The following is a 27,268-nucleotide window of genomic DNA, read 5'->3' as shown; positions in this document are numbered from 1 at the left end:
TGCAGGCGATGGGGGAGCGTCTGTCCCGAGCCAGCCATGACAGCAAGGCTGCCGAGATCCAGCACAAGCTCAGCAAGGTCAGCGAGCGCTGGCAACACCTGCTGGACCTCATCGCTGCCAGGTGAGCACACACACACACACATATATATACTCACACACACACACAAGCATGAATACATAGGCCTGGGGAGTGCTGTAATATAGATGATGGAGAATTGGTTGGTTGGTGGGATTTCTTTGTTGTATTTTTTTCCCATGGTGTTGTACGACCCCCTAGTGGAGAGATTTTGAGGGCCAGGCATGTCCAAACATGAACAGGGAAGCTGGTTGTTCGGTACTTGGGTCATTTGGTCTTTGGTTCATTCGTTTTTCAGCCCCAGCCTTTTTGGAGAGCTGATTTTCCCAGAGTGCACTTAGTGTCAGCAGATCGTGAATCTAGCAGGGAAGAAATAGAACTGGAGTTCCAAGGCTGTCTTGGCCGTTCTCTTGCCTCTCTTGTTTTGCTCATCTCTCTCTTCCTCCCATTCTTTTCCTCCCGCTGACCCAACTGCACCGCCTGCACTCCCCCTCTCCCTTTTTCACGGCTGTTGCCCTTGGAATGGAAGGGGGGGGAGAAGGGAGGACCGTGAGTGACCTAATGCACACAGCTGCAGACTGTTGTCCTCTCGGGTCTGTCTCTATTCCCTCTTTTCATTCTGAGAAAGCAAAGAGCAAACGGACTCAAAGTTCCACGGCAGCTGAAGGAGCCCCAGTTTTGCTTATTCACGTGTAAACTTGTCGAGGATTTTCAAGGATATTTTTGTTGTCTGGACAAGAGGAAGGTACTTTATCTCATTGCAGACGTATTTGCATTCCATCATGCTCAATGGTGGAATTGTATTTGTTGGAATTGTTGCGTGTTGTACTCAAACCCCTGCTGCAGCCGTGCATACTGTGTGCTCGTTGCTGTTGTGTGTGACATTCCAGCCAAGGGCCCACTCTGAGGCACATGCCTCTGACTGGAAGTCCTCTTTTAGGAACAGCAGCACTTGTCACTCTCAGGCGCTTACACACACACACACACACACACACACACAGTCACTCACACAACTGTTTTGAGTATCTCTTTTTTTAACCTTCCAGAGCAGTTGTCAAATCACACTTGCCCCCCCCCCCTCCAAACACACACACACACACACACCCCTCTCCAGAGGGGGTAGAGAAAGTCCCGTCTGCAACACTTGCTCAGACGAAAGAGGGAGAGGGAGTTTAATCCACGCTTTGCGTCTACACCGTGTTTCTTTGGGAAATCTGCGCCCCCATGGTTCTGGTTCTGGGGACAGGTGACATGGCAGGTTGCCCAGGCGACGACTCGGACCTGCCGGAATGTGACTGCGACGTCAACAGGCAGGCTAACCTCACGCTGCCCGTTCTGGGCTTTCTTTGACAGATTCTCACAGTGATTATTGTATTTTATTGATTTGAATTCATTTGCTGGCAACTCTAGACTTGCCTTTATAGAACTGTGACCCGGGTGCTGTGTAGCAGTAGCTGATCTGAGGACAGGAGCTGGGGTTATGGTTGTGCGTGTCATTCGCTGGATTAGCATTGGCAGCTGCGGGATGAGTGAGAAGTGGACTTCGCTGTTTTGTAGCTCTTCCCAAGGTCACAGAGCGGGTCGCTTCATCGCTTCTCCTGTTTCTTTTGAAAGCTCCAAAGGCAGGAAATGGGATCGGAGGAGGTCCACAGGGTTAGGCATGAGATGCATTGTATTATCTGGAGCTGGACAGAGGTTTTACTGTAAAAAATGTACAATGTTATCAGAGAATACTGTGTTTGTATCAGTGGTGGCAGCCAGCAAACTATCTCACACACACTCTTACTGTAGCATGACACACGGAGGAAGGCTCTATGTTTAGATGCTATGAGCTTCTGCAAAGCTACAGGACGACCCCACAGGGGTTGAGCGTCCTGGGTCTCACAATATCATAGGGTGCCTAAAGTGACACAGACCCACTAAATGGATCTCCGGGTCACACTTATTGACCGTAATTAGCACATGCCGTCAAGAATGGCCCCCGTCTGCATTCTCAAGCCTTGTTGTTATTGAGGGGGTAAAAGAGACGCCTGTCTTTCTTTCCCCTCTCTCTCTCCCCCCCCCCCTCCCCCCCCAAGGGTGAAGAAGCTGAGGGAGACCCTGGTTGCCGTGCAGCAGCTGGACAAGAACATGAGCAGCCTGCGCTCCTGGCTGGCCCACATCGAGACGGAGCTGTCCAGACCCCTGGTCTACGACACGTGCGACGCCCAGGAGATCCAGAGGAAGCTCAACCAGCAGCAGGTAGGAGGAACCAGGATCCCCCGAGCCGCCCCGCTCCGCCCCCCCCCCACACAAACACACACTTCAGTATGCTGGGCCGGGGACAGTGGGACAGCGCACACACACACACACACACTCTCTCAAGGTACAGTGTTGATATGAGCTGCGTTAAATGGCCAATACGCTTCCCGTTGCCAAACACAAGTTCTAAATCTGGACTGGGGGAAGGACTGAGCCCCCCCCCCTCTCCCCCCCATGACCTACTTACTACAGTATAGCTACTCCACACTGCTGAGGGCCAGAGTTGCACACTCACTCTGCCCTCCTCCTCCCCCCCCCCCCCCCCCACTTACCCCTCCAGGACCTGCAGAGGGACATAGAGAAGCACAGCACGGGCGTGGCGTCCGTGCTGAACCTGTGCGAGGTGCTGCTCCACGACTGCGACGCCTGCTCCACGGAGACGGAGTGCGACTCCATCCAGCAGGCCACCAGGGGGCTGGACCGCCGCTGGAGGAACATCTGTGCCATGTCCATGGAGAGGAGGCTCAAGTAGGTCCCACACACACCCTCACACACACGCACACATGCACGTACACACACACACACGCATTCATGCATACTGGAGTATTACGCATGCCCTCTTTGATACAGTTTGGGTTATTTAAAAGCGGTAACCACCGGTCCTCTTCTCTCTCTCTCTCTCTCTCTCTCTCTCTCTCTCTCTCTCTCTCTCTCTCTCTCTCTCTCTCTCTCTCTCTCTCTCTCTCTCTCTCGGGTCATAGGATTGAGGAGACGTGGAGGTTGTGGCAGAAGTTCCTGGAGGACTTCTCGAGGTTCGAGGAGTGGCTGAAGACCTCGGAGAGGACGGCCGCCCAGCCCAACTCCTCTGGCGTCCTCTACACCATCGCCAAGGAAGAGCTCAAGAAGTTTGAGGTATGCTGAGGAACGAGTGTTTGGGGGAAAAGGAGAAGAGGTGTGGGTGTGTGAGGGAGGGAGGGAGGGAGGGAGGGAGGGAGGGAGGGAGGGAGAGTAGTACAGTATCATGCTACTGAACCCTGTCTGTTGCTCAGTTTGTCCCTCACCAACCACATGGCTCGGGTCTGCTAGCTCTGTCCTGAACCCACTGGGGTTGTCTCTGCACGTGTTTAACTAGACAACAGGTTCACCACAGTAGTTCACACAGCACATTCAGGCGCGCTACAGTCGGATATTAACATTTTGTGACACTCCAAATAGCTGTAGCTTATGCAGCCGCTCCTTGGAGACATAAACAACCCAGGCTAAACAGAGAGACACATTGAAGCAGCATGAACCGAAATAGACTCCTAGCAACACCAAAAACACGGGCTGTGTCTGACGTGTGTGTGTGTGTGTGTGTGTGTGTGTCCAGGCGTTCCAGAGGCAGGTGCAGGAGTGTCTGACCCAGCTGGAGCTCATTAACAAGCAGTACCGACGCCTGGCCCGCGAGAACCGCACAGACTCATCCTGTCGCCTCCGCGAGATGGTGCACGATGGGAACCGCCGCTGGGACAACCTGCAGAGGAGGGTGGCCTCCATCCTGCGCAGGCTCAAGGTATGCGGGGAAATGCGCAAAATGTCCAAACCCCTGTCCGAAGCCTCGTGGGGCATACTGTTGAGCGGGTGGTCTTGTTCCCGCAGCACTTTATTGGTCAGAGGGAGGAGTTTGAGACGGCCAGAGACAGCATCCTGGTGTGGCTGACAGAGATGGACCTGCAGCTCACCAACATAGAGCACTTCTCTGAGTGTGACATCCAGGCCAAGATCAAGCAGCTCAGGGTAAGACTGAGCTGTGTGTGTGGAACCGGTCAAATCTCTTTTCTGAGAGACACTAAACTCGGGCCTTGTACCTCTTTGGCATGTGCGTGTGTGTGTATTCAGGCCTTCCAGCAGGAGATCTCCCTGAACACGGGGAAGCTGGAGATGGTGTTCAGGCAGGGGGAGGCGCTGTTAGGGAAGAGCGAGCCCCTGGATGCCGCCGTCATCGAGGAGGAGCTGGAGGAGCTGCAGAGGTACTGCCAGGAGGTGTTCGGACGCGTCGACAGATACTACAAGAAGCTCACACGCCTCCCAGTGAGTCATGAGAAAGAACACGCGTACTGCACACATATTCACTTCAGCACTCGGGCTAAGCCCAAGTCGTGGTTAGCCAACATCATGACCGTGACCTGCAGAATAAGAAGGATAGCATATCACCAGTGTAGTATAACACTTCACTAGGAAACGTCAGACGACAATGTAGAGTAGAACCAACACAAGCTTTGGTACATTTATAAACAATCTCACACTCTCTCTCGCTGTCTCTCTCTCCTTTCCCTCTCCACTTTCTCTCTCTCTCCCTCCACCCCTCCTACACATTCCTCCCCAGCTTGCTGACGACGAGCTGGACTGCTCCGACCGGGAGCTGGACATGGACGAGGACCTCCAGTGGGTGGACTCGGCCTCTCTGCCCCGCCCCAGCAGTCGCTCCGCCTCCGGCGCGGACGTGGCCCAGAGGGCTTACCCCTCGGGGCGCGACACGCCCGCCAGCGTGGACTCCATCCCCCTGGAGTGGGACCACGACTACGACCTGAGCCGCGGGCTGGAGAGCGCCGGGGGGCGGGGTCTGGGGTCGGAGAGGGGCCGGGGAGAGGAGCAGGAGGATGAGTACGTCAGGACGGCCGCTGTGCTGACAGGTCAGTGGAGGGAGGGAGGGGAGGGAGGGAGTCTTTGTGAGTGGGTGTATGCATGAGTGGAAAGATGGGCGTCAGGCCAATCGGTGGTGGGGTGTGGATGGAAGGATGGATCAATAAATGGTGTCACACAAGGTGGTCGCAAAAACACATATCACCCATGTATGTGGCACAATGTAACAGTTCTACAGTCCCACTGGATCTTTCCAGAGGGATGTCCAATCATCTGGTGTGATGTTCAGGTCATTAAATACCTCTGGGGTGCCCATGTTTGATTGTGAGGCATTCATTTCTTTCTTTCCAGATATAGTTATACCAGAGAGCCCTGAGGCCTATATAAAACTGACCGAGAACACACTGAGGTCCTCCTCGGGTAGGCAACCACCCTAGCATGCTAACGCGCTAAAGCACAAATACCATACCCTAAACCAGAGCATGCTAACGTGCGAGAGCACAAGTACCATGTTGTAACACTAGCATGCTAACCACTTATGTCATGGAATTACCTAACAGGATATGCCGGGGCACCAAACTTCTCACGGGTCCATGTAGCATTTCACATATTTTGCATGCCAGTTTGAGCATGAACATTGCATGCCAAGTGTGTCCAGACACCCCTGTCCAGTGTCCACTCACAGTCGCATGTTCCTCCATCAACAACAAGCGATCCAAGCGATGGCAGACTTGATAATACACCATTGCATGCAGATGTCCATTTCGTGTCCAACTTTTTTTTTTTTTTAAGTCCATCCCAACCAACTCATTACTGTTTTTCTTTCTCACCTATGTTTTTTCAAAACATTAAAGTGCACAAAACAAATTGCTTTTATTCACCTGACATACACTTGCACACAAGTCTTCTGTTGTCTTCTATTCATCTAACATTGAAAAACAACATCTTACAAGACAAATAAATATGCTTTGTAAATCCCAGTTTACAAACACTTTTGTGGCATGTCAGCGCAGCACGTAGAGTTCATTATTTGTTGACCTTTGGCAACCTTTGAACGTCCCAGGTGAGCCAGGTCAGCTGGAGGCCCACCTGAGACAGCTGGACCAGGCTCTGGATGCAGGCCGATACCACCTCCAGCAGAGAGAGGGCGCTGTAACCAGCTCCAGCCCAGAGCTCGACTCCAACTACATGGGCTATGTGAGTATGGGCATCCTACAAGTTTAGAATAGGACCGACGCACTCATACTTCCAGAATGTTCCATCGCATCGACTGTACTGAGGAATGAGGAAATGTGAAAAGCGACAAATAAACGTCCTCTAGACAGGAAACCAGTGGAGGTTTAGATCATGTGCATCACTATGCTACACTTTCCAATGACAGACAAATGATATTTTAACACTAGTAGGAAGAAGGTGCAGTGAATGACCTGTGTAGCGCGTGACGAGCATGATGTGTCTCCTCCAGATGCGTCTGATGGGCGAGTGTCGAGGCAGCATCGACGCTGTGAAGAGGGCCGAGGGAGAACTGACTGAGGACGCCCCACCCGGGCTCACCAACCCTACCAGCACAGACTCTCAGAGCCCTGGTCAGTCTCCCACAAACTATCAAACACACACACACAAGAACACACTTATCTGCATGCACACACACACACACGGCTGTAAGAATAGATGCGCGCACACACAAACGGGTATGTATGCATACAACATGCAGGCACACATATTTGTCAGTCATTGTGAATGACGTGTAGACAATGAAACGTAAACATGAGCTGAACACACCCCCTCCCCCCTCCCTCCCTCCCGCCCTCCAGGTGTGATCGAGCGCTGGGAGCTGCTCCAGGCCCAGGCCCTGAGTGGCAGACACTGTCCCCAGGACCTGCAGCAGTGGCAGCAGCTCATCTCTGACCTGCAGACCCTCCGCGCCTGGCTTGGCCAGACCGAGGCTGAGCAGGGCCAGCTCCGAGGACACAACCTCAGCCCCGACATCCACACAATCCAACAGAGGATCCGCAAGCTCAAGGTATGTGAGCGTGCGTGCGTGTGTGTGGCGTGTGTGTGTGTCTTTATAGTTTGTATCAACTCGCCGGTACTTGATATCTCAGGCCCTGCAGGCTTTCTAAGACCCATGTGCAGTCGCCCACACACACACACACCAACTGCTACAGTCTGTAAATCATCAACAGGGATGTCAACAAAGGACAAATGCGGTTGTGAACCCTGCTAGTTCTCCTGACCTAAATACAGGGTGCAGCTCCCTCTAGCTGGGACCTGGGCCTGTTGTCTGTGTAGTGTCTTTTCAGTCTTTTCTTGAGGGGTTCAAAGCGCACACTATCACCTGGGATACACCTGGGATACATTTTAACTTGCATGTTAAACTCCCCATGTACTGTACATCACGTAAACACCCAATCATCCTCATGCTTTACAGGAGTTGCAGAAGGCCATGGATGCCCACAAATCTGCGGTCCTGTCAATCAACCTGAGCAGCGCAGATTTCCTCCAGTCAGGGCCTGACTCAGAGGAGGCCTGGGAGCTGAGGGACGGGCTCAAGGAGATGAACTCGCGCTGGGATTGGCTGGGCTCGTCTCTGGAGGAATGGAGGGAGGAGCTACAGAAGTCCTTGATGCAGTGTCAGGTACGCGCACAAACGCACTGTAACTGGTGTACTTTTAAATAATACTTTCTTAGAAAAAGGGATTCTTTGCAGTGTTAATATACCCGTTTTGTATTGGATCTCTAGGAGTTCCATGAACTGAGCCACGGTCTGCTACTATGGCTGGAGAACATCGACCGCAGACGGAACGAGGTTGTCCCTATCCCCCCCAGACTGGACTGGGAAGCCCTACGCGCTCACCACAGAACACTCACGGTATGGTTCTGCAGTTTACCACACATTTTGGAAGTTTGCAGTTCGGAAGTGGGTGCAAACACTACAAATATCATTTGGTCAATGTTATTCGAGCCCAATCTACAGTCCCACCTCCAAACATAATAGCTTACTGGTCCTAACCCTGTCACTCCATTTTCCTGTTCCCATGCAGCAAATCAAACGTGAGCTGTTGGACTCTCAGCAGAAGGTGGCCTCTCTCCAGGAGCTCTCAGCCCAGCTGTTGGTCCACACCCAGGCTAGAAGCCAACTCCAGCCCCAGACTTCAGAGCAGGCCCAGAGGGAGGCCCAGGGTGTGGAGCGCCTGGAGGCCCGCGAGAAGGTGCACGTGATCGGGAACAGGCTGCGGCTGCTCCTGCGGGAGGTCAGCTCTGACCTGGAGGGTCTGGAGAGGAGACTCGAGACAATGGGCACCCTACAGGTCAGACAAGACCCTATTCTGTTCACCTCGTTCACCATGTTAGAGCCGTTACAAATGGCCTTGGTTACATGTTCATTTAGTAAATAAGAGCTGAAAAAATCATTTAAATGTCATACACTGTATTCATAGTATTTCTCCATTTCCCTGTAATCTTAGGCTATTGTGCCATTGGCTAATTGATTACTGTGAATTGATTTGAATGTACTATTGAAATCCCTCTGCAGAAGTCCCTACCTCTGTCTCCTGTGGACAAATCAGACACCTCTGGATCGACCAGCCCCATTTCTGAGGGGGTCGTCATCAGCCGCAGGAGATCGGTAATGTACCCTACCTTAGAGGCCACTAGGGGAGGCTAGCCTCGATAGAGAAGTCATGTGGTGTGTACAAACAGTACAACGGCCATGTCACCTTCAACACATTACAGGGCGGTTCCGTAGATATTTTCCATCAGCCCCCTTCCTGACTCCAGAGACCATTTTCTTTCCCTCCCCCCGGATTAACCTTAAAACCAGCCACCAGCCCCCCGCCCCCTCAATGTGCTGTTCTTACTTTTAACAAGCCAGCTGACGTTCTGTTCCTCCTCCTATCATGTCAGTTGGTCTAACCGTCCTGCTAACCTGTACGCCACCACCTATAACCCGACGCCCCCCCTCCCCACGCCTCCCTCCCCCGAGCGCAAATGTTTTTTGCTACACCTACCCATATAGATCTGCTTAGCCCCCCAAAGATTTACAAGAAACACTGGCTTCTTACTTAGGTTGGACACAAACCATAGTCGTGTCACAGCACTCAACACAATATTGACGACGCCCTCGGAACGTTGTACACGAACAAAAACACCTGTGAATACTAATTCATGGTTTGATTTAATGGATTTACAAATTAACATTCACTCTTCCATGAAGTCTTTGATATTAGTGGGTCCGCATATTAGGAAAGTTTATCACTCTGTTCCCTCTGTGAGACGTGAGAAGCCAGATTTCTTGGTGAGGATCAGTTCCTCTCACCGTCATGGATTCAGTTGCTGCTCTTTGGTTCTTGTTATCAGTGTTGACTGCTTTCTCTGTTGTTAATTTGTTTTCCTCTCATCAGAAGCTTGGTCTTGATTTGCCCTGGACTGAAACATTCTTTCTTTCTTTTACCCCCTCTCTGCTCATATGCGTGGCACAGCCCCGGGGCAAAACTAGTCAGGCCCACCCAGGACTCCCCCACAGCGGCCCGCGCCACAGGTACCTCTCTCCTGGACTCTAGAACCCGAGGCAGGGTGATGGAACTACTTTCACACACACACACACACACACACTTACAAATGTAGAACCTCAACAACCTGTCACTACTCTATCCCTCTCTGTTCATACTCTGAGTAGAACTCAGATCAACATCAATCGAATAATCAGTCGATCAAGATAATCTGCCTCAATCCAACGCCAAGTGAATCAATCCACTGACAGCCGGATTAGGTTTCTAATGGCAGCAAATGTGCAGTTCACATTCGCTGCAGCTCTGTATATTCTGCTGTCGGTGTCCCTCTCCCCCTCCATACCCCCCACGAATTTTAACCTTCGAGGTTCCATAACCCTCCCTCTCTCTAGACGCCGCCGCAGCTGTTCAGTGAATAGGGAACCGCCTGGAGCAAAGGGGCTCCCTCTCTCCCTTAGGTGAATGTGGGTTGGTCTCTGCTCTGTGCTGCTGCTCGCCCAGCTGCATCCTGACACAGCCCCCCCCCCCCCCTCTCCCTCCCCTGCCCCGCTCTCATGGTCGTCCTGCTCTGTCCTTCCTGGGGAGAACCACCAGTCCCGTAGTTCCCTCTCCCCCCTCCAGATGGCAGTCTCACACTAACATGTCGTTCCTCCTTTTCTCTCCTATTTCTGACTCCTTTCTTCTCCTTTCTCACTCGCGTTTCCTTCCTGTTTCTCTTTTCTCCGTAGCACTGTAGTAGTGTCTACTGTACTGTGCTGTTTTCGATAGCAACCTTCCTTCCTTATCATGTCTATTTTATTTTCACCGTTCTCTGTTCACTGTTCCTCTCTCTCTCTCTTGACCCACTCCTCCTTTACTTCCTCTCTAATAACCTGCCCACATCCATCCCTCCATCAAGTGTTCTCGCTACCGTTTCCATTATGAAAGTGATGCACATGATGACATGTAGGGCCTGCTCAAGCCTGGGCTTAAATGAGCTGAGCCATCAGCCCCAGGTTATGACTGTGTGGGTTCCCCTATTATTTGCTATTCCAAGAAGTGTGGTGAACACAGCTAGTGCCCTTTTCAACCCTAATTGGTTTTTGGAATAGAACATTTTGCAAACAAGGTTTCCATGAACCAAAGTATATCGGTCATGGCAGCAAACACACCCACTCTCATTCTGTAAATTCCTAAATACACAGAGCTTGACCATGTCCACAAACACATACCACAAAAAAACGCTGTCGGTACTTTCTAGCGAGATACTCATTTTAGCCAGGCTGAGGAGAGGAAGGGAGTTAGGTAGGAAAGGACTGTCCCTCCGCCCGCCTCTCCCGCCTCTCCCTCCTCAAGCCCCGGCCTAGGCTGGAACATGGCGTTCCCCCAGGTCCTGGCTCCATCCCTGGGAGTCTCTCAGTGTGGAAACGAATGAGACGTGACATTGAACTCTCACTTACTCCGCTTTTAGAGAAAAACAAGACCCATCTTGGAGGGTTACTGTTTGAGTTGATGCTCCGCATACAGAGATGTATACAGACTTTGTGTTTGTCTGCCGTTGCCTCCTTGAGTGTGAGTAACTTGATGACAGGTGGTGGGTTCTGCTGTTGCATTTTCGTTGTGATACCTGCTGTGTAAGTGTGTGTACGGTTGTGTGTTTGAGAGCTAGGCAATAGAGACTGCTCTGTTTCAGCTGTTACAGTCAGCTTGACAGTACCGAGGATAGACAATGCTATCTATACCCTAGACTGAAATGACTGTAATTGGTAGATTTAGAGGAAGAATTTCATGTGTATATGTGTGTTAATCACTCCCACACCTACAACGTGCAACTCCTCTCTTTTCCTCCCCTCAGACTGACCAAGTCTCCAGCAGGCGCTGGCTTCGCTTCCTCCCCTTCTGACCTCTCCAGTGACCTCCTCCCCTCCCCCGCCTCATCCTCCTCTTCCAGAGGTCAACCCTTCTTCTTCAGAGTCCTCAGGGCAGCCTTGCCCCTCCAGCTCCTCCTCTTGCTCTTGATTGGCCTGGCCTGCCTTGTTCCAATGACAGAGGAGGACTACAGCTGTCACCATGCAAACAACTTTGCCCGCTCTTTCCACCCCATGCTGCGTTACACCAACGGACCTCCGCCCATATAAGGACTTGAGCTACGCCTATTGGGTCATCTGCCCATATAAGGACTTGAGCTACGCATATTGGGTCATCTGCCCATATAAGGACTTGAGCTACGCATATTGGGTCATCTACCCATTAAAGTACTTGAGCTACATCTATGCGGATATTCAACTATATAAAGACTATTGCTACTCTTATACGGATATCCACCCACAAAAGAGATTACTAAAAACATAGAGACAACTGCCCAATATAAGGACTATTTTAAGTCCTTAATTAACTATAAGGGCTCCAGTTCCACCTCAAACCTCCGACCCATTTGAATGTTCCCTCCCCCTTATACTATGGGAATGTGCCTCCCAAGGCCAAAACAAGACTGTTGTCCTAGAACCACAAACCATCGAAGAGAAGTATATATATATATATATATATGGCTCCTAACACATATCTTCCATTTCTATCAAACTCCTCCATCATTACAAATGGACTGACCTAGGATCAAACTGTTCACTTTTCTCAACTTTAATGTGTATAAATATAATACTTTGGTTTCTGAGGAAAATTCCAAAGTCCAAAATGAAAAACAAAGCACTATTTATACTGTATGTTGGGAGCCAAAGTCGACTGTGCTGTGTGTCCGCAGTTCAGTGCTGCTAATATTTATTTGTTTCAATCAGCGTTTGGTTAGATGTTTAGTGTCAATGAACCTAGGAGACCTAACGATGTCTGAATAGCAGAGGTTCTTATAATCCTCAAGGTCATTTTAGAGTTAAGAGCTCCTGCTGTAGCACTGGCATGAGTACTGTTGAAGGTACCGCACTGCAGGTGTCCCTCAAGATGGCCACGCCCTTATCCCTGATAAGCCAAGAAAAGTAAGTCAAAGCTCATGCTTTGACTTGAATTCCAGTGTTTCAATATAAGGCTAATTAGGTTTGAGATGATTTGTAAATTGACATTTGACAACATGCCTTTGAATATGGCAGTTATTTTTTTACATTTGATGTTTGAGCATGCACTTGCGGTCCATTGCTTTTAAGGCCAAACAATCACTGGTGAAGGAAGGATATAAAATGGTGTGCTTTGTAATAATAATGATCATCTTTGCTAAATGGACACATCTAAATCACTGGGATGTAAAAACAAATTACATTGAAAAAGCATTATTTATGTATGTACAGTTTGCTAATGCTAAATACTCTCTTTGCATAAAATAAAAACATAAGTATTAACATGTTTTGTGCCAAATTATTTCAATTCAGCTTGCATCACTTGATACAAATGTTTTACTTTATTATTCTTAGTGTTCACTTATGCAACATGAAATGTTAGTGTAATTGTGTTGGTGGTGAGTGTACAATTAATAAACTTCAGTTGCTCTCCAAAAAGACAATGAAAGAAGACAGCCATTGGGAAAGTGGCCATCAGCCCCTTTAATTACTTATAAGCCAAAACACAAAAAAACTAACATTCAAAACATGACAAACATTTTTTTTTCTCTCAACCGTTCTATCCTCTCCCTCGTGCACACACAAAAGGCACATGGTTAAATTAGATACCATTGAGAAGTAAGCATAATGTATATTCACAAGTAAAACGCACAATGAAAACCATTAATACCGACACAATGCTGTGTGCATATTTACAAGGCACCACATTATGCCCCTCACACCAGATCACCAAAAGGACACATTTTAAACATGTTTTTTATTTTATTCTTCTTAGTGTTCTCTTCTGAAACATGAAATGTTAGTGTAATTGTGTTGGTGGTGAGTGTACAATTAATAAAACTTCAGTTGCTCTCCAAAAAGCCAATGAAAGAGAAGACAGACATTGGCAAAGTGGCCATCAGCCCCTTTAACCCTTGTTATCTTCGGGTCATTGTGACCCCCCACATGTTGCGACAACTTTACCTCATACAAAAATAAAGTGAAGCATTTTCTTTTAACTGTTGGGCTGTTTCACATCCCCCACAGTGCGAAGGTTAAAAAAAAAAAGAAGCTTTTTATTTGTTTTTGTATTGGGTAAAGTTGTCGCAGCACAACGATGGGTTGTTGTGAACCACCCGAAGGCAGCACACGGGTTAATTACTTACAAAAAACGAACATCCTCTCCCTCTCCCTCGGGCACACACAAACGGCACACGGTTAAATTAGATACCATTGAGAAGTAAGCATACTGTATATTCACAAGTAAAACGCATAATGAAAACCATTAATACCGACAATGCTGTGTGCATATTTACAAGGCACCACACATGCCCCTCACACCAGGGGCCCGTTCTCCGTACGTCGCTAACTCAGTTAGCTGGATTTGATTGTTGACGATTTGTCATTATCTTGGATTGTTCGGTTCTTCGAAGCTCATCCTGGACTTGCTGTCATAGCAACAGGTCCGTAAACTTAAACCTGCTCAGGAGCAGGTTTAGATTGAGGCTTTACAAGCAGAGGTGATACAGGAAGTCTGTCACAGACATGTCTTGTCCGTTTTTACTACAGGAACCTGTTGCAGAAGGTGCAAGAATAATTAGCAGAATTTAACATGAAACCGAATTAATTGCTCATTGCGTGATAGATAGGCTCCTTAAGCACAGCGCGACATGCTAGCCTATTGAGAGGATAGCCTATCGTTTTTTTGTGAGGGTGTCATTTACATAATACATTTGTTGAAACCACATCATATGACATTAAAGATGATAAATGAAAATATGAAAAAATAAAAACATAAGCCGAGCTTACTGTAATAAGCGATAAAACGCGTGGTCACTCCTCTACATTTAATTTGGTCTGCTACTTTTTGCCAGCCCTCTTTCTTGGATTTTGCAGACTTTGAGGTGTTCCCTTAGCCTGGCTCTGCCCTCCGGATCAATTTTATTTTTGCTTCTGTACATAGGTCTGGCCATGAGGTACGTAAGTCAGATTTTTCAGGTTGATTTTCTACCGGCGAATCAGCGAACAGAGGGAGTGGCTGAGAACGATGACGTTGATGTCGTGCGCTAGTTTGTGTTGTTGGTCCGTAATGGCGGCGGAGAAAGATGCGAGAAAAGCCATTCGGTCCGTTGTGGCAACGCTGCCGAATATCCAACAGCTAAAGCCGGAGCAAGAACAAGTTTTGCAGAGTTTTGTTGGTGGCCATGATGTTGTGGCCCTCCTCCCCACGGGGTTCGGGAACAGTTTGATTTTCCAGCTACGGAAGCTAGCTCTGTTACAGTAGTGGTGAAGGAATTTGCTAAGGCGAATGCTAGCGATTGGTTATGGCAGATCAGAGTGGCTCTGGGCAGATCCAATAGTTTTAAACTTCAACAGAGTACCCGCCTACAAGGAAGTCAACGCTTGTCAATGGAGCGAGGCCAGACTCTCTGTACAAATGCAATGTACGAGAGTCTGGTTAGGACCAGGCTAGTGTTCCCTGGCGTTCTGATAAAATCTTCAAATTCGGAGTAACCTTCGAGCAAGCTGTTGCTCTGTTGCGGAAAAAACAGGGCACTCATTTTGGCCACGGTGAGCAGCCATAGACTTGTGAGCAGCCAATAGCAGCGTTGCTGATCAAGGTTTCTACTATCGATACATAGGCTACCCCCTTTTAGACCAACGCATAACTCAATCCAGCTATACTAATTATAAACAACATGGGTGTTCGAAGAACCGAATTAGCCAGATCATGCTTAGGTTGCTGCCCCTGCGACCCGACCCCCGGAAAAGCGGCAGATGATGGATGGATGATTAGCAAGATGAAGTCGTCTTGGATGTGTCATTTGATCTCGGATGTAATAAGCGACGTATGGAGAACGGGCCCCAGACCACCAAAAGGACACACATAATAAACATGAATGATTCACAATCGAAAGAATCACACACTACATCCGTTAAAGGTCCCATGGCATGCTGTTTTTGGACGCTTTTATATAGGCCTTAGTGGTCCCCTAATACTGTATTACTGTATCTTAAGTCTCTTTCCCGAAATTCAGCCTTGGTGCAGAATTACAGCCACTAAGAGCAGAACCACAATGAGGCTTTCCTAAGGACGTGCCGTTTCTGTGTCTGTAGCTTTAAATGCTATCAGGAGAGTGGCGGGGCTAACTGCCATGCTTCGGTCGTTTGCAAGCCATGTTGTCTCTCGAGGAAAATATTGCGCTCGCACGGTCGTAGCTCATTTTCTCATTGGCGGGCCAAATAATCTGGGCAGGCAAAGCAGAGAAAGGGGAGGTAAACTTTCCCTTTATGACGACATAAGGGGAAAATTCCAGATCCAACCATTTCAGCTTTGTTTTCTCAAAGGCGGAGAAGAATACCCAGGGCTTGGTTTACACACATTCCTAGCCACTGGGGGACCAAAGGCAGGCTAGTGGAACTCATATTAATGTTAAATAACCTCATAAAGTGAAATCATTCAAATTTCATGCCATGGGACCTTTAATGAAGCGAACCTCCATCATAGTAAACACAGAGTTGTCATTTAAAAGCTATAAGACATTGCAAACAAACCCCCCAAAAACTCTGTACCTCTGTAACTCACTGTACCGTCCCACATCAGAAGAGCACACTCGCTGCTGACCGTGGTCAATGGTGAGCAAGCTAGAGTTTGTTGACGTTATAAATGAATATCTCCTTTGTGAAGGAATAACACCATGACTGCTGTCTCAAAGTTTACGGGGGGGGGGAAAAGAACCCGCTACCTTCCACCTGAGATCTCTAACTTCCACTGACACCGTTGATGTCCCACTATGTTACATTGTCAAATACAATACTTCTGAATAATTTATCAAATCAATCACTTAAATTACACAATGGAATGAATACACAACTTTTCATATTTTTCTTACCCATTTGATTTATGATGGGGTTTCTAATCTTCATGTGCCCATTTCTGTCTCTCCTTAAAGGAGGGTGCTGCGGTCTGAGCGGGGGATGCCATACTGAAGTACCCCAGGCCCAGAGCCTCAGAGCTGGGCATCCTGACCTTGTGTGGGTCCCATGCTGGGGCCAGTGGAAGTGAGGGTTGTGGTGGTAGAGGGGGGTTCTCCGTGGGCTTGAACCCAGGTTTGAGTCACCTTGGCGGGGGATTGTAAGCGGTGCGCATCCAACATCTCCAGAAGCAGGTCGTAGAGAGGAACTTTGTTTTTACACTTCATGTTGTACAGGTGTTCCATGCCCTTGTTGCTACAGAGTAGAAATGGCATAAGAGGATGATCAGTGGTTGTATTTACTGTCACACAAAAATAATTAATATCCCTTTCCCATATTTTTTCCAAACAAACACTTTCAATAGATCACACTCGCTTTCAAATGTAGTGTTCTCTTTACTTCATTTATCTGCTATGTGGATTCAGCACCAGTCTGAATCCACAAGCCTCTCTGCCCCTTAACCTCCCACAGAAGTCCACCTAAGTAGTGTGTACTACAGTAGGTACTACAGTATACTACAGTGTGTAGTACACATATTAAATACACTCCTCCTCCAAGTAGTGCACATCCTGATGTCTTGCGCAAATATGTCATATGTTGTAGAGATAGGAGGTACCCTTGGTAGCATGTAATACAGACAGGAAGTGCGTATGGACCTCATGTGTCTAATGTGGGTGAGCAGGAGAAGAAGCTGGGCCTGTCGTCTGGACTGCTGCTGCACCGAGCATCCCGATTGGCTGATGTGATGGATGAGGGCGTCTGTGATGTTGTCCAGCATGCTTTGCACGGCGGGGCAGTTGTGCAGAGACTCCACAGTGGTAGAGCAGAAGGAGAAGGCACCTGGGAAGAGGGGGATAAAGAGAGGGAGAGTTTTCTATTACCTAGTTTCTATTACCGGTACCTAGGGTAAACATCTCAGATAGCTACGGAGGTGCAGGTAGAGGCGGCAGGGGGTTCTCTCCTTCTCTCTTTGAGTTGTCATGGTGACGGCTATGGGATATTGACGGCACAGTAATGTGGCCCTCTGAGATGGCTTGTCTGAGTGTCCACGGATGGACATACTTCGTAAAGCTCTTAATGGAGGTGTTTTTGACAGAGTGACAAAGAGGATGGTTCAAACCTATCTCTAGTTCAGACACACACACACGCACTCACCGGAGTTGAGCAGGATGATTGCTTTGAGGCAGACAAACTCCTCTGACTTGAGCTGGAGCATGCGGAAGCGAGCCACAGTGGCCAGGAGCATGTCAAAGATCTCTGCCATGCCCTCCACACAGTCCCCCTCATTCCTGGGGGAGGGGGGAGAAAGAAGAGCAGAGGTGGGGGTTCACATAGCCTGTTCCAACCAGACTCTCGTCCATTTCATTTGTACAGAGTCTGAGCTCTCTCCATTGGCGGGTATTCTGCCAACGGAGAGTACCCGCGTAGTTTAAAACTATTGGTGGGGTGGGGGGGAGGAGAGAGAGAGAGAGAGAGAGAGAGAGAGAGAGAGAGAGAGAGAGAGAGAAGCCCTCTCCTTTCAGCTTCATGTCTGAGGATTTCAAATGGCAAAAGACCCATTTACAGGTAGACTCGTCAATTTATGCCAATCTAAGATGAAATAGGACCATCACAAGCTTCAGAAAGATTACCTACCCATCTCTCTCTCCCTCTCTCTCTCTCTTTCTCACTCTCTCTTGCTGAATACTTTCGAAAAATGGAAGGAACAGGATGTGCCTGCAAAATAGCCTCCCTCGCTCTAATCCATCTCTCCCCGCCGACCCTCCCCTCGTCCCCCAAAACCTCAGTCTCTTTTAGGTTCTCCCTCAAGTCTCCCTCTCGCTTGGTCTATCCCTACCTCCCTCCCTCTCCATATCTCTTCTGAGTGTCTGGGTTTTGATTAAACATCTCTGCAGGTTGCCATCTGGGCTGAGTAATGACAAAGATGTGAAGCCTCAGAGGCAAGACAGCCTGTTTGTCTCCAGCAGCAGAAGAACAGCATAATTGAGCTGGATGTTAAAATGCCTTCTGGAGAGGTGCAGACTAACCAGGTGTGAAATTGAAAACTACAATGTGCCGATTTCCATGTAAAATCAGATGTGTGTGTGTATTTATAATCTAAACATGATGTATGTGTTACTTGCATACGTGTGTGTGAGAGAGTGACTAAGTGTGTGTGTACAGTAGTTCACCTGTCCATTATGAGGTCCTGGGCAAAGATGAGTTTGCCAGGACAATGGATGGATCTCCAGACAAGACCGATCATGAGCACCTCTAGCCAGGAACTCTCTAGAAGCTGCACCTGATCATGGAGAGACAGCCCTTGGAACCCTGCCAGGACACCCATACACACACAGTCAAACAATGCAACAACCTCTCTAGAAATATACCTTTCAAGATGATGCTGAAGACAGATGTTACACGTTAAGTGTTGGGCATATCTTGATCTGACGAATGAACACCGTCGTGAATGGGTCCCTCTGTAATCTCTCTGTTAGGACTAAGGGCCTTATCGCTAGCACTCTGCTGTTGTAATTCATGTATGATTCCATCCAAGCCACATGCAGTTTTTGGACCCCTGATTTTCGACACCCCTACAGTTACAAAATAGCTGTCAGTGCATTCAGGCTTCTCATTGTGCCAAAGAGAAATGCCCAAGTACACTTAGCAGGTGCGTTTGTGTGTGCATGTGTGCGTCTGTATAGTGTTTTGCCCCCTTGAGGTTAATGGGCTGCTTGAAGGCGCACCAAATTTATTTTTAAGTTCATGACAGCAATCATACCCCTCACTGCTATAATGTGTGTGTGTGTGTGCGTACATGTCTTGCGTAGGCAGTCAGGTGTTTAGGCAAGGCCGTAGTCTAGGACACGTCAAAACAGAGCTTAAGCCGTCCTCCGTGCGTCACAAAGACCAACCACAAATGCTCGGATCTGATATGAGTCACGTAATCGGACCCATCCATATTTCCCCTATCGTGTTATATGTCACCCCCTACCTGGCACCTTCTTGGCCCAGGCAATCATGTAGACCAGCTCCTTGTCGGCCATGCTGGTGAGCAGGGTCATCACGGTGACCTCGGTGTAGGGTCGACTCAGCTTCTGACGAGAACACAGGGCGGGAGGCTCCGCCCCCTGGAGCAGCACCAGCACCTGTTCCAAACGAGGGGAGGAGCACGGATGAGTCCGGAAGCACACGGCTAACCAGCTGTACGTGCGGTTCAAAAGGGTCCAGGAAGTGGGATGTGAGTTTGAGCATTAAGCACCTGGTCAGGGGGCATGTTGACTCCTGCTCCGGCCTCTCTTCTGTCGCTGTTGGCGCTGCTGCTGTTCTTCCCCCCGTTCTTAGGGGGCGCTGCCCTGTGCTCAATCTCCTTCAGGGCTTTTTCACTGACGGCGAGGCCGCATCGCCGCTTGTCCCTCCGTAACACGCGCCCACCGCAGCCTTTACGTAAGCATCGGGAAAATAGCAGTTATCCCACACTTATCAGACACACCATTACACTGTCGACCAACTCTACAACACTTGGTATTCTGTGTTTACAGTACAAGTGTGTGTGCGTGCTTGTGTGTGTGTGCGCGTGTGTGTGTGCGTATGTGGATTCATGAAGAATGAAAACAAAAACGTGGGTGTTGCTAATCAGCTCTCTTACTCCCTATGAGGAAATGAGTTCAAGGCCGCTAGAGAGGCAGTGTCCATCTTATCTGCCTTCTGCACACGCTCACACCTTGCATTCTCTCCGAATCAAGAAAACCAACCGATAGTTCAAGCTGAAAAGGCACTTGAGAAACTGTCAACTGGGCTACGTTGAAAGAGTAAAAGGAGAAAGGTTCTACTTTGTATGCTACAATCAGCTTAACTATGTGACGAGTGGCTCGATTGATTTCAATGAGTGATTCCAACGTACTCATTACAACACCACTTCAGAGGACGCAATGCAATAGGCCGCAGTAAAAGTCTGTCAGTGTGTATATCACCATGTCACCTGTGTGTGTCCTCTCTGTTTGTTGTTCTGTCACTCAGTATCTACCCCTCACTGGCCAAAATGATCGCAGTGTCCACACTCACCCCCTTTCATCATGCCCACTTCATAGCACTTCCTTAGTCGGCATGCCTGGCAACTCTTCCTCCGGTTCCTGTCGATGGTACACTGGTTGGTTGCTGGGCACATATAGTCATTGTGACCTGGAAGAAAGAATAACTATGAGGATGTTCCGATTTCTTATTACATTTTCCAATCATAAGGGTTGGAGCTGATGCGCTTGTTTGGTACTAGAAAACATTCCATTCTCCCATTTTAAATAGACCCACAACGCTATGCATTCAATTAAAATTTTGCATCTTCCCTTTATCATCACCATGGAGACCTCTGCATTCTGACGTGTCTTTTTTTGCAAGGTATTTCAAAAAATATTGAATTACATGAAATGTTTAATATTCTGCTTTCTTTCCCAAGCAAACAGACATATGGCGAGTCAGGAGGCTGAGCTGTTAGTCGGGCTAGTAATCTGAAGGTTACCGGTTCGATTCCCCGCTGTGCAAAATGACGTTGTGTCCTTGGGCAAGGCACTTCACCCTACTTGCCTCGGGGGGAATGTCCCTGTACTTACTGTAAGTCGCTCTGGATAAGAGCGTCTGATGAATGACTAAATGTAAATGGCAGCTAGGTAAACATTTTTACATAGATTCCTTTGGCAACTGTCATTTTATTTACTGAATAGAAAGATAATATAGATTGTTTTATTTTAATGTGAGCCTGGATGTGAACCATTATCCAGTGCAGCAGCTTAATGGAATTTTGTGGCTGTCATGATTGAGAGAATGTCTGATTTGATAATGGAAAGTGATGAGTTGTAGAGTTCACACATACACCAACTTTGCACTACAAGGTACCAGGGACGTATTGAGAGTGTAGTGTAATGGTGACAGTGTGTAAAGAGTTGTGGTCATTGTGACCCACTGTCGTGGTGCAAAAGGTGGGTCACAATGACCCGAAAGGCAGCACAAGGGTTAAACTAGAGAGTTTGTAGAGAGTGTGTAAAATGTGTTAAAAGTGTTGAGTATTTGTAGTTTACTAATTTAGAGAATATCTTCACGTTGTTTAGAGTGTGTTTATAGTGTTTGTAGCTAATGTTGAGTAAGAAATGTCAAACAGTAAGAAATGAAGTGTCCTACCTTGAATGCTCCTCTTGAAGAAGGCCTTGCAGCCCTCGCAGGACCACACCCCGTAGTGGTATCCTGAGGCGTAGTCGCTACAGACAGCGCAGTACCGCATCTCCTTGGCCATCTCAGGCACACCAACTCTCAACCCCGACATCGACCCGGCCGCAGTGTACGACTCTGGCCTATCAGGGGTACTACAGAGCATAGACTGCTGATTGGGTCCCACACCGGACCTGAAAGAGGGATTGGTCAGATAATCTGCTCTGCTTTGGTATTTGTTTTTCACTTTAACCCTTGTGCTGCCTTCGGGTCACATGACCCAAAGGTTCATAACAAACCATCGTTGTGTTTACCCAATTTTACCCAATACAAAAACAAATTAAAATAATTTTCTTTTAACCTTTGCAATGTGGGGGGTCTGAGACAGCCTAGCTGTTAAAAGAAAATGCTTCACTTTGTCTTTGTATGCGGTAAATTTGTCGCAATACGACGGTGGGTCACAATGACTGATGGGTCAGAATGACCCGAAGATAACACAAGGGTTAAAGTTTTTATCCAAGTAAAAGCTTTGTGCAAATATTTGATTCTTTTGGTAATCATGCTGTCCCCTACAATCAAATAGCACTTGTTTGTACAAGATCATGGTAAACTAGAAAGGGTACAATTTCTGGGGAAATTGTAGGGTGTGCTTGCTTGCGTCGGTTACACAGGGGTCCGTTTTTAATGACATTTTTACAACTGATATTTCTGTATATTTTATATAAAAATGCATATTTATTATTTATAAAGATTACATAGATTTAAAAGCATCTTTTTTTCTTTCTTTTTTGCTGCTCATTTACAACTCAAAATACGAGTGAAGTGTAGAATGAAACAGATTCATTTCCCCTGCAATAGGCAGCCTCATTGCTGAATCAAAACAAATACATTTGTCAGACCGGTGTAAAAATTGACCTAATCTCTATGATTTACACGTCCTTTTAAATTTTTCCCTTCTCGTGATATTTTCAGGCATTTAGCCTACTCATATTGCATTCATTCATAATAAATAACCCCCTTTGAAGATTATTCTACGACGTTACCGGCAGTAGAAGATGGAATCGCGATTCAAACAGTACCATCTGCTAACTGAAAATATGCCCCCAAAACGTAAATAAGCTTGACATTTATTCAGTGGAAAATCGCTCATTCATAAAAAGCTCACTGGTAGCGATCATTGTCAGTAACAACGCAAAATGCGATATAGCCCTGTGTGGAGAACCGTTTCCGAAAGTAGATGTGGGCTTACTTCCTTAATAATATCAGCTAATATTGTACATTACATTTCACAATTGTGTTTCAAATCACAAAGTAAAATGAGTAAATAGTTATCACCCTGACCTCTTTGCTTGTGGCGTTTCTGCAGCTGCCTTGCAGTAAAGCTATAGTTAGCCTAGCTATCCCCCAAGTTAACAAATGCGAAACGAATGTTCTGCTACAGGTAGTCACGCGTGTTTTCGTGACGTTAGTGACGTAGTGACGTTAGTAACGTCAGTGACTGTGGCTAGCAAGTTAGCCACCGTTAGCTTCACTTTTCGCCACAAAAACGTAATTTGAATTTAAACCATCCAACGGAACGTAAATTTAAAAAAAAACAACGCAATCGCTACCAAGACGAACCTTTTGACACCGCCGTTGTGTATGTAGTCCAAATATTGAGATATCCTTAGGGGCGCGAGGATTTGTAGTCCAATTATTACAGCAGTATATAAGAAACAGCAAATGTTTAACATTTGGTTTCTTATATACTACAACAATACGTGGGAAGATCACAAATCAAACAGGTCGAATCTGGAGCAGACGCCATGTTGTCAGAGCAATCAGCTGCACTTGCACTGGTGACGTCACTACATCTCCAAGGCAACATATCAACAACATCAATTCGTCTTCTGTCTGCTTCAGATACTTCTTTACCCTTGTGCTGCCACATTGTTGTCACAATGTGACAACAATGTGACAACAATGGTTCGTTGTGTTTACCCAATTTTACCCAATACAAAAACAAATAAAAATAATTTTCTTTTAACCTTTGCAATGTGGGGGGTCTGAGACAGCCCAACAGTTAAAAGAAAATGCTTCACTTTGTTTTTGTATGCGGTAAATTTGTCGCAATACGACGGTGGGTCACAATGACTGATGGGTCAGAATGACCCGAAGATAACACAAGGGTTAAAACGGGAAGCGATTGCGGGGCGTTTGCGGACCTGTGCAAAAACCATATTTGGTTGTTTTAGTTTTTTGGGGGGCAATTTAGGCTACTTTGTTGCCGAGCAGATGCCACGTTGTTAAGGTCAATGGCTACATCTCCAAGGCAACCGCTTGTCGCTAGGTCCGTAAAAACGTTTATTTACCTCTGCAAACTTTCAGGAGGTATATAAAACGGATTTATTAACTTTTGAGTACGTCTTCTGGACCAATAGGAACAGCGTATTGGTCCAATTATTACACTAGTATATAAGAAACAATAATAATAATATAGAGAGAACAAAGTTTGTGCTCTTGCCGAAGGCAAGCACACCCAATAAAAAAAAAATCAGCCTGAAGATCCAACCATTTGATTTTTTGGTTTCAGAAATAAGCATATCTAGTTAATAAAATCCACTCAAAAACAGACTTCTTCAAACCACAGCATCAGGGAGCAGTAAATTGGGGTGGCTTCACACAAAATACCATTCTATTCCTCAAAGGACATTAATTAGCTGAACGATTGTAATTTCAGCTTTGTACACATCCAGCTCCCAGAAGGCTCAGGGTCTAATTTCTCTCTTGTTCAGGAAGTAAACTGTACGTGTGTTTTTACATGTTGTTCTTGTTTCAAGGTCTGCAACCAAGCTGTTCCTGACAGGAACAAGCGTGCCAGATGAGGGATTTAAAATGGCCCAGAAATGTTTTCCTTACTCTTGCATTTAGACAAATAACAGATTGGACTTATATTACGTTATGAACAAGATAAGAGCACATCCTGAGGACTAAACTCAAAAGCCCAGATCTAGATGAAGAGAAAAAAAGGAAAGAAATAGGGCAGTGGTAGGCAAATTCATACACTGGATTAATTGTCCTGACAAAGTAGAGTGTGGTCAATTTAAACAGGTTTAAAAAAGGATGTAACTTTAAAGTTAAAGAGGTGTCACTTAAATAAGGATGATTAAGAGTCATTCTTTGATTTTCCTTACTTCCAATGCAACCCCATCAAAGACAAGGGTCAGACTGTACCATTTATTTGAATGTGATGTCCTTTGTTAATTACATCTTACAAGAAACACTGCCAACTAAAATGACATGACAACCCAAAAGTTCATATTAACTCAAGAGTATATTAATATATTGTTCTATAAAATATTCTCCTAGCGTTACACAATTCAATATTACTGTATTCTATATATACATTCAGTCTCTTCAATGCATGCATTCAGGACATTCTGACTTTAAACCAAATCAAGACAGTTGGTTGGGAAGTCATCTTGGTTAGAGGCTCACCTGTAGAGGGATGTGGAGCTGGTCTCCAGGTAGTAGGGCTCAGCAGGAAGTCCTGGGTGGCAAGGAGGGTGGAGGAAGGGGCTGAGCTGGGGGCTGTATTGCACAAACACCAGAGGACTGTTGGGCCCACTGTCCAGGGAGGGCAGACTGCCGTCTGAGGAGGGACCGTGGGTATCCAGGGAGGGAGAGTAGTATCCCACTGCAGGGGTGGCCGAGCGACTGTAGAGCGGGTCTGGGGCAGGAGCAGCGTAGTCATAGCCACCGTCCAGGTAGTCGACGGAGGCTGCCCCTCCGCCCCCTGTCTTGTCAGGGTACATGTCCCTGAGCAAGGCGCAAGGCGCAGAGGGACGCTGGGGTGAAAGGTCGCGGGTGTCCAGCGCTGAGGTGGTCCTGGATCTACACGGGGATTTGCGGGGTTCAGAATCCAGCGGACTTTGAGTCTGGGTCTGCTTAGCTAGCATCACAACACAGCAGCACTGATAAGCAGCGTGATTTAGACTGGCTCCCTGAAGGCGGGGAAAGAGAGCTTCTGCTCTTTTTTTTCTCTCTCTCTCTGTCTCTCTCTCTCTTTGCTTTGTCTCTTCCTTCCTGCTAGGCAACTCAACACTAGATTTGGAGCTGAAGAGGGTTTGGGAGGCAGAGGGGGTTCTCGACTATCTTTTCACTGCTCTCTCACTCTCACTCGCTCTCTTTACTGGTTCCCTGCCAGTTTCTGCGGCCGTCTTCCTGAACGATCTTGCTTTCAACCTTCACTTTTTTTATTTTTTTACAGGGCTAGCCTTTTCCATTTATTCTCCGCTGCTGTGTACGAGGGAAAAGGAGGAAGGAGACAGAGAGAACTCCAAATATCTGTCCTCTTCCTACAGTATTTAAAAACCTTGCTTTCCTTGTAAAGCTTTTAGCAGAGTTGAGGTACAGAGTAGAGCCCGACGATAAAGGATTTTTAAGGCCGATACCGATACAAATATTTGGTGATTTAAAAATCTGATATTCCGATATCGGCCGATATAAAAAAAATATTTTAAAAATCCAGAAACGCGTAACAAAACAAACAGATTTCCCTAACAGTAGTTATTTGTAGTTTACATTTAGTCACTTTTAGCAGAAGTTCTTATCCAGAGCGACTAAGTACAGGGACATTCCCCGAGGCAAGTAGGGTTAAGTGCCTTCCCAAGGACACAACGTCATTGGACATGGCCGGGAATCAAACCTGCAACCTACTGATTAATAGCCCGATTCCCTAACTGCTCAGCCATCTGACTCCTGTTATTATTGCCGCACATTGTTATTATTGCCGCATGTTAATGCAGTTTCTGATAAATAAAATGTATAAAAATACAAACTTAAGATATGAATCTTAAAGTCCTCTGAACAAAATTAAACAAAATTAAATTAAACAATAACGTTTTTTTTTTATATCGGTCGGGCTCTATTACAGAGAGAGCTTACCCTGTTGGGAGTCCCTCTTCTTTATGTGACACTAAGCTGAATTTAGTCATGCAGAATTACAGAACAACCATTCACTGTGGATGGAATATATATCAGAACATACATTGGAAACATATGATAACATACAATACTCTTTAGAATGGGACGAGAAATACTTCAATCTAAACAAATACAATCAACTTCTTACCCCAGTATTTCAAACAATAGACTCAGGATAAGCAGGTTTCCATAATGTTTAAATCTCTGTCTCAAATCTCATCTCTCTTTCTCCAGCTTCTCATTGATATATGGCTTCCCTGCGTAGAATCAATAAGAACAAGAGATAGGTAAAAAGAATAAACTAATTAAAGATGCTGCCAGATTGATATATGCGATACCAGTGGAACAGGTTGCTATAACACTGCAAACAGAGGTCAGTGCTCGGTCCCTCTGCCAGGATTACATCATCCAAAATAGTGAAAATGAGTAAATCTACATGGCAACAGGAAAAAACGGATTCAGTTAACAATTTGGTCTGAGCCAGCTCCTACTGACCACAGTGAAAATGGTCACATATTAACAGACTCGGTTGTATACAAAATTATCGACAGATGCTTTTGCGTACAAAAAGCATCTAAACAGACAATGACCTTCTGTACTGCAACGGCAGACGGGACAAGAAAATGAGTACTTTGATGGAATCTCTCCTCTCTGTACTGTCTTCATTTGGTAAACATCAC

General features: G+C 46.9%; 2 protein-coding genes and 1 long non-coding RNA gene across 7 annotated transcripts; 1 reads left to right on the top strand and 2 right to left on the bottom strand.

The window, feature by feature from the left end:
* Nucleotides 1-6: 6 nt before the first annotated feature.
* On the top strand, nt 7-12,777 carry LOC134024637 (nesprin-1-like). Of its 5 annotated transcripts, none has more exons than XM_062467210.1 (18): nt 7-121; nt 2,155-2,317; nt 2,658-2,845; nt 3,079-3,229; nt 3,687-3,869; nt 3,956-4,093; nt 4,196-4,387; nt 4,683-4,989; nt 5,291-5,359; nt 6,003-6,136; nt 6,405-6,525; nt 6,754-6,962; nt 7,371-7,577; nt 7,683-7,811; nt 7,984-8,250; nt 8,475-8,567; nt 9,421-9,479; nt 11,285-12,777. In XM_062467210.1, exons 1-18 carry the CDS (start codon nt 9-11, stop codon nt 11,565-11,567), a joined length of 3,006 nt encoding a protein of 1,001 aa, XP_062323194.1. In that variant the 5' UTR covers nt 7-8; the 3' UTR covers nt 11,568-12,777. The 5 variants fall into 5 exon arrangements, with proteins under 5 accessions (XP_062323194.1, XP_062323196.1, XP_062323198.1 ...); XM_062467214.1 differs by lacking the exon at nt 7-121 and adding an exon at nt 669-821; XM_062467211.1 differs by lacking the exon at nt 7-121 and adding an exon at nt 1,215-1,386.
* A 171-nt stretch (nt 12,778-12,948) lies between these two features.
* Nucleotides 12,949-14,180, bottom strand: LOC134024640 (uncharacterized). The gene is made up of 2 exons (XR_009930908.1): nt 13,637-14,180; nt 12,949-13,061 (listed from the first exon to the last, which is right to left on the bottom strand). It is a non-coding gene; the product is annotated as an uncharacterized LOC134024640 (long non-coding RNA).
* Nucleotides 14,181-16,136: 1,956 nt separating this feature from the next.
* On the bottom strand, nt 16,137-26,925 carry esr1 (estrogen receptor 1). The gene is given in 12 exon segments (XM_062467215.1): nt 16,137-16,566; nt 16,568-16,700; nt 17,102-17,285; nt 17,601-17,734; nt 18,617-18,755; nt 19,420-19,573; nt 19,687-19,865; nt 20,490-20,606; nt 21,597-21,817; nt 25,101-25,496; nt 26,550-26,623; nt 26,737-26,925. Coding segments are annotated over 11 exon segments (1,887 nt in total). The 5' UTR covers nt 26,600-26,623; nt 26,737-26,925; the 3' UTR covers nt 16,137-16,386.
* Between the last annotated feature and the right edge of the window lie 343 nt (nt 26,926-27,268).

Source organism: Osmerus eperlanus, chromosome 8 (genome assembly GCF_963692335.1).
Source record: "Osmerus eperlanus chromosome 8, fOsmEpe2.1, whole genome shotgun sequence".
NCBI lineage: Eukaryota > Metazoa > Chordata > Actinopteri > Osmeriformes > Osmeridae > Osmerus > Osmerus eperlanus.
Note: the sequence above shows the minus strand (reverse complement) of the source record. Positions and strands in the feature narration are given on the sequence as shown.